The sequence below is a fragment of the Haliaeetus leucocephalus genome, unplaced genomic scaffold (genome assembly GCF_000737465.1).
Source record: "Haliaeetus leucocephalus isolate CR32 unplaced genomic scaffold, Haliaeetus_leucocephalus-4.0 Scaffold656, whole genome shotgun sequence".
Lineage (NCBI taxonomy): Eukaryota > Metazoa > Chordata > Aves > Accipitriformes > Accipitridae > Haliaeetus > Haliaeetus leucocephalus.
Genome location: NW_010973092.1, coordinates 5,377,103 through 5,384,160, shown reverse-complemented (window position 1 = coordinate 5,384,160; position 7,058 = coordinate 5,377,103). Strand labels below are relative to the sequence as shown.

Here is a 7,058-nt window from a genome sequence, read left to right as displayed (position 1 = left end):
GAATTGTCCTGGTGAAATACTGTTTCCCTCCTCTGAGTGCACATCAGTAGCGACCATCCTGTGCTCTGTGTAACCTCATTTTGTGGGTCAGTGGGATTTTGGCAGCGCCCCGTGCCTGCAGCTCCTGGGGCTGCCCAGGCATGGGGCTGGTGCTGCTGAGCGCTGGCCCGGGGTACCAGCAGTCCGGGCAACCACAGCAGATGCTACTAAAGTAGAGCCTGTTTTTTTGTGCAGACAAGGCAGCCAATGCACAAGATGCAGGAAAAGGCTTTTTTTGGCCTGGTTTTATCATTTCCAGTTCAGCCTAAATGTTGGTGGGTTGCAAATGCTTCTGTGGCAACGCCATGCAAAAATCCTGGGGTTTTTTGTTTTGGTGGCGTGGCCTATTAGTTATGGAAGTTTTAGAAACAGCTACTCCAAAGGCAGCAAAAAAACCCCCAAACCGATGGCTCGCTGGCATAGCCCTCCCAGCCTTAATGAACTGCTCTTTGCAAAAATGAATGCATGGAAGTCAGTTGTGCTTCCCGACTTGTGTGTTTTACACCTTGAGCTTACCGATTTGGCTCGAGCATATGTCGAGGCTGTGTTTGCACTAGGAGCCATAGGAATACCCGGATAAAATAGCATCAAAGCATTGGTAGTGTGGGCGCAATATGCTGGCAGACCTGTAGGGTTTATTCTTTTTTTTAACTTGTCTCTCCTTCTCCTCCTCCCCTGGCTGGCAAGCAAGCCTGGCAGAGCATCCTTTGCCCCTGCAGCACGGGTGCAGGTGGTGGCAGAGCCCTGGCTCCCTCCGGAGCAGCTCTGTGACTCCTGGGAGCAATCCGGACTGAAATACAGCCCTGGGGAGGCCAGGAGAAGAGCAGGACACGCTTGGGATGGCAGCAGCCAGAGCGTGTCCCCTCCTGCCCTCCCCGCCGTGGTGTGGGGCTGTTTGCACCCGGAGCAGCGGGGAACCAGCAGACGCATTCACATCTGTCCCCAAGTTTTCTCTCCTGCCCTCAGTTCAAAGGGCTCCTCTCGTGCCTCCAAGAATTTTGCAGTGAGTGCCGATGCTTTCCACATCAAAGCGGGGCAGGCTCGCATTGTCTGGGAGATGTCGGGCCTAGGGAAATTAAAGAGGCGTTGGGAGCTTCAAAATCGGCTTTAGCCAGGCAGTGCCTGCATACTCAGCATTTGAAAAAGGTTAGATATTACGGTGATAGGTATTAAAGCAAAGCCTCCGGGGATTGAAGGCTGGAGCCAACTTTTATTGAGGTCTAGGAGAGCAACCTTCTCACTGGCTTCGGTGGCTTTTGGATTAATGATGAGAAATCTTGGAAGTGCTGGGTTTTACATAGAAAGGGAGAATTTTGCACCTAAAGTCATACTCCTAGGAAGCCAGAAAGAAAAAAGGCAATCCTTTTCATTGGGGTGTTTATTGCAAAATACAGTCCAAAATCTACCTCTTTAGGGATACCTTCAAAATATATAGAGAAAACAGATTGTGCTAAGCAATAATACAACTTATTAATAAACAACATTAGGCATAAAGAATTCTGAATTCTTATCTGCTAATTAAAAAAAAAAAATAGTGTAGGAATTGTAAACTGCTTAATTTCATCTAGTACAAATACATGAAGCTACTGTCTGTTGCGAGCAGGGGTTCTGGTACCAAAATACAAAATCTAAAAAGGAGGGGAGGGGAAAGGGGAGGGAAATGAAATCTGTAAACACTGGCTGTAAACTTATCAAAGCCCTCAAAAGGCTGCAGTTGTTGTAATACACACACCACGACACTGCAAAACCTCCTCTCACATCAGAAAGTGCATAAGTTTTCCACTAGAAATGCTGCTGAGCAGCCGCTGTGCATGAACGGCTGGGCCGGGGCTGCCCCGGCTGCGGTGCCCGGGGCTGCCGGGATGGAGCCACCCAGCAGGACCCGCTTTTGGCCACAGCATCCATCCCCACCTCGCTTGCTGTGGGGCTGGAGCCCCAACCGCTGCCCTCGGCGGACCCGCCGGTGGTGGCACGAGGAGTCGAGCCCGCCTAGAAAGTGAAATTCTTTCCTCTGTCCCATCCAGAGATAAAGTGACTCACGAGAAGAAAGAAGGTACTGGTAAATACTGAGGAAAAAAAAAACATGGAAGCAAGAAGGACGGTGGTCCCTCAGCGCCCGCGCCTTGCGCTTCCTAATCTCACAGCATCCGTCCGCGGGAGACCCCGCCGCCTGGCGCGATGCCCCGCTCACCCCTTCGGACCCCGGGGACGCTCCTTCCCACCCCAGCTCCGCCGGCGGCTGCCGAGCGTGGGGACACCAAAGCGTCCTCCCGGGGTGCCGCGGCCGCCTTCTTATCTCTTATGGCCCTTGTTCCTCCGCTTGATGTGGCTGGGGGGGCCGGTGGCGGCATCGCGGCGGGAGCAGAAGTGCTTGGCCACCAGTTGCCGGCACTGGTCGCACCGCACCGTGCAGCACCAGTGGAACTTGCAGTTGCAGCTGGCCACCACCTCGGTCCTCCTCTCCTCTACCCGGAGTCCGCACTCGGTGCACAGCCGCCGGCAGCTCCTCTTCTCCCACTGCGAGAGGTTCTTGCCGGTCTGCAGGCACTCGCGGCCCTCGGTGCCGTGGTGGCCCAGGCTGGCGTTCCTCGTGCAGTAGTCGGGAGAGTCCTCCAAGAAGACGAGCTCCGTGGCGTGGACCTGGTGGAAGGTCTCCGCCGTGACCCCCCGGCTGTCGGCGCTGTTGCCGGCTCTCATCCGCCTCTTGTCCATCTCCAGCTTGTGGGCTTGGTCGTATTTTATCTTCAGGTAGTTCCCGATCTCGCGGAACTCGGCCAGCTGAAGCCAGCAGGTCTGGATGCTGCAGCTGCCCGACACCCCGTGGCATTTGCAGGCTCGCTTCATCGTGGCTTTCACGGCCTTGGTGGAAACGGTAGAGAAGTTAGGAGCAGCAGAGCATCGTCGTTTAAATCTCAAAACCAGGCTCTATGGCACTTCTAATTTGGGGGACGGTGGGTCAAACGCGGCTCGTGCGGGGCATGACTTCAGGTCCTTCCAGGACACAAGCTGTTGCTCTTATTTCAGTTCCTGGAAAACATCTGTCCCTCTTCACTGATTTAAAGGACAGAGATAATGAGTGGGCACCAACTATTGTCTCCAGCCCTTGAAGGAGCTGTTTCTTCAAGCCAGGAAAAAAGAGCCTTTGTCGGGTCATGTCCTTCTCACGCCGCTCACCTCCCTCATCACAGCATCGACCCATCATCCCTCTCAGAGGTTTCATTTAAAACGTGTGAAACTGCTTTGGAATAATCATACCCAACCTCTCTGCATCTCCTCCAGGCCAAGCACTTCACAGATATTATCTACCTATCTCCCTCTGGTATTTATAAGGTCCCAATCACTGGTATCTATGTGAGATTAAGTCTCGACACACCCTATGAGATAGGTATGTTAAGTGTTGCCATCCTTGTTTTTACAGACAAGGAGGTTTGGCAAGATGCTGAGAGCTTATGCCGGCCCAGGCGGGGAGCGGGGGGCAAGTCTGGCTACACCTGGCTTTCCCAGCCAAATAGCTTGGAAGTGCATATTGCAAGAAAGTGAGGTGGTTCTCGCTTTGTTTTACAGACCAGACAAGCTCTAGGTGGGTATAAAACCCATGCATTTCTGAATTAGTGGTGTGTGCTAGTAGTTAACTGCTTTGCACCCAGCTGCTGAAGCTGGAAGTGGGAACGACTCTTACAGCAGTTCAGGTTTAGGGTCAGATTCTGGCTGTGGTTTTTTCCCCATGCAAACACTACAGGTGTCGGATTGTCACAGAGGGCTGGAGGTGGGGACCTGAACAGCCTACCAGACTCTCAGATTTTGTTTACAATATAGACATTATTATTATAATTATTATTATTAATAAGTATTTGACTTACAAGTCTCCCGACTTCATTGTTGTGCAGGTTAATCAGTGCGCGGGTATCGTGTCCTGTTTCCAAAGCATCCACAAAGAGCTTGGAAATCCTCTCCCCAAACTCCACGTTGTCGCTGCATCCTCCCCAGACCCAGCCTCGGCCACCTGCAAGACAGATGCACGCTAAGCGCAGAACTGCCCCGTCGGGCCAAATTCTGCCCTGAAATCCGGGTGGCTGCATGTGAGGATGGAGAGATAGATGATGTCAGCCCGTTTTGAGATGGCAGCTCACCGACGCGGCCGTTCCTGGAGTCGTCGCAGCCGCAGCTCTCGAAGTCTCCCATGCTGCAGTTCCTGGTGAGGGTGTACATGACGCCGGCAGAGCTGATGGCGTGTACAAAGGATGTTTCCCGGGTAGCTGGGAGAGAAGGGAAAAAAAGCTGTCACGTGCAAACATAGGCATCGGTCCCGGTTTATTGGGAATGAAGATCTCCCATGCCGCAAAGGTGCGAGAAGGAAAAAAGAAAAAACAGTCTGTGCAAAAGGTAAGGTGCTACAGAAATTAACTGCTCACGACTGGAGTCTTTTCAGGCTTCAGGATCAAGGGTTTCAGCAATTTGGTGTAATATTATGCAGGTGTCCATGCACAGGATGGAGTTTCTTGGCAAGAGTAGGGTCTTAATTAAGGGAATGCCCCAGTCCTGCTCTGGCCAAGGTTAGTTATCACTCCCTTCACCTGGCGCTCAGTTTGTCTCTGTCCTTTCCTGCTGGGGGGGGGGTATGTTCGTGCTTTGATCTTGCCTGCCGGGGAAAATCGTCATTGATCTTGTTTCAGTCGGTAGGTCGTTGAACCTGTGCTAACAGCTGTCTGCACCCACACTTCTAATTTAGTTTCTTTTTTGACTTTCCTAACAGATTCAAATAGAGATGCTGCTCTGGGAAAAAAGAGATTTCTGCTTGTTGAAGTAGATAGTATTGAAATATTTCCGCAACTTTCTTGCAAAGACAGTTTCTTAGCACATGTCTGGTTTCTCCCTTCGTCTCTCCTGCGCTTCTCCCCATTGCAAGCTCAGGTGCCTCTAGCATTCCGCTCCCTGGGATGCTGCACACAAAGTGGCAGGAGCAAGCCCACGGAGCAGCACTGTGGGAAGGACCGAGCTCTAGCCTAGCACGGATAGAGATCCAGAGAGCGCCTGGGATTCCTAGAAAAATGTTAGTGCTATTCATTACACCAATTAGTAGGGTTAGAGGAAAAAAACCCATGATTTTGGGGACAACAAGCCCTTCTCCATCTGTCGGTGTAATTAGCAGCCCCAGCTCTCTCCGGAGTGCATCCCGGCTCGTACCCAAAGGCATCCCGGGATGAGGATGCTGGTGCCAGCAGGTAAAGGCGCACTCACCGCTGCGGAGCCGGTTGTGGGTGGAGAGCTGCAGGGCGCTCTCGGGGCAGTTCCAGCGCTCCCACCCGAACTGGAACTTGCACTCCTCCATCCCGCTGTGCGCCCCGGCCGCCACGCTGCTGGAGTACGTCAGGTAAGCCTGGCACGGGAAACAGCGGGATTAAAATCCACCGCGTTTTACCGTTTATCAATGAAAACAGGCGTAAAGAGGTTGCGAGTCCTTTCTCTCCTTACTTGGCAGGACTTGGAGCCGATATGCTCTGGGAAATGGGGTTCCTTGGAAAAGTCCTATTTCCCATTTGCAAAATGAAATTGCTCTACTTAAATTACTGACAGCCGCCCGTGTGTTAATTACCTTAGGTCCTGTCATCAGAAAGTTATTCACAGACCTGAAACAAAGAAAAGAGAATGAATCGCACAGTTTACCACAGGCTGAAGAGCATCCCTAAAAAACGCCCTTTCCGCTGAGTTGGACCCTACCATGCTGCTGCGTGGAGAACGGCACCGTAGACCCCTGCGATGGAGAGGATGAGGAAGGTGCTTCTCTTCATGGCTGTCACAAGGAGCGGGGTTAGATCCCTTTCTCTGATCCGTAGCTCTCCGCACCGCAGGTCCCCGAGCGAGCAGGGCCGCCTCCCTCCGCTCCTTCCCAAGGTGAGCTATGGGGATGGAGGAAAGCTGCAGGAACCTACAGCCCTGATATTTATAAGGTGAAGTTGTGAATAGTCAAAACCCCCCATTCATTTGCTACCCAATGACTTAATGTGGTAAAAAAGCTCCCGCTCCAATGGGTGACAAGGAACCGCCTAAGGTTGCACTTCAAAAGGCGGCGCGGTGTCCCCGGGAGCAGGATGGTCTGGAGGAGAGCAAACTTCCCTAACAATGGGACACTTTTAACTCTCTTCCCCACCGCCAGCCATCCCTTTCTCTTGGCTCCAAGTCCGCTTGCCTTCTCCTTTTCATCCTCTGCTTGCCAGCGGAGGCTCAGTCCCTGCGTCCCTCCGAAATAACAAGCTGATGCATTTCTATAGTTCCCCTGCTATCCGCCTGCTCCCTCCTACAAGAACTCCCCGAGGAGTTTTAACAACCGTTCTCTAAAGATCTATAGGGGATAGACCTCCCAGCAATTCTTGATCTGAAGAGATGCGTTTAACGGCGGGGCTTTTTTTCCCTTCTCGCCTCTTTACGTCAAAAGTTTCTGCATTTCCATTCTGATAACAGCTTGCACGGCTCGGGAGTGTTTGGAAATCTCTCTAATTTACGCGGCTGCAGCTTGGGAACACTGTGTGAATCATTTATGTGGTTTGCTCCATGCTCCAATGCTGTAATTAGGGGAACAGTTTTCTGGGGTTAGTAATTTCCCTACGGTGAAGGCTGCCGCAGCAGAAGCGCGGCTGCTTGCTGGCTCCGCAGCCAGGAGCCCTGCCCGTACCCCCTGAGCGGAGCGAGGGGCCTCCGCCGCTGCTGAGCCATCGGCTGTGCTCGGGAAAGGAAAATCCTTATCAGAGGAAACCCAAAAAAGCCTCTTAATAGTTACGGCCAATATCATTAAGGGCTCTAAGGAGCTGTAATGCTGCGGATGGAGCAACAGCGAGATGGTGTTCATGGAAACTTCTTGGTCTGTTTTCCTCTGGCTGAATGGTCCCAGCTGGGGACTGGCTCACCCTGGGCAGGGATCCTGCCTGCTGAGCGGGGCAGTGCGGGTGCTTAGCCCCAAAACAGTGACATGCCATGCCCTCCTCCTCCTCCTCCTCCTCCAGCTCCCCGGCTGACCCCTGGGT

General features: G+C 52.6%; 1 protein-coding gene across 1 annotated transcript; it reads right to left on the bottom strand.

Annotated features, from left to right (window-relative positions):
* Positions 1 to 2,240: 2,240 nt before the first annotated feature.
* Positions 2,241 to 5,863, bottom strand: WNT8A (wingless-type MMTV integration site family, member 8A). Its single transcript, XM_010578888.1, has 6 exons — positions 5,758 to 5,863; positions 5,633 to 5,666; positions 5,278 to 5,416; positions 4,170 to 4,295; positions 3,900 to 4,042; positions 2,241 to 2,898 (listed from the first exon to the last, which is right to left on the bottom strand). The coding sequence occupies exons 1-6, from the start codon at positions 5,826 to 5,828 to the stop codon at positions 2,332 to 2,334; spliced, it is 1,080 nt and encodes a 359-aa protein (XP_010577190.1). The 5' UTR covers positions 5,829 to 5,863; the 3' UTR covers positions 2,241 to 2,331.
* Between the last annotated feature and the right edge of the window lie 1,195 nt (positions 5,864 to 7,058).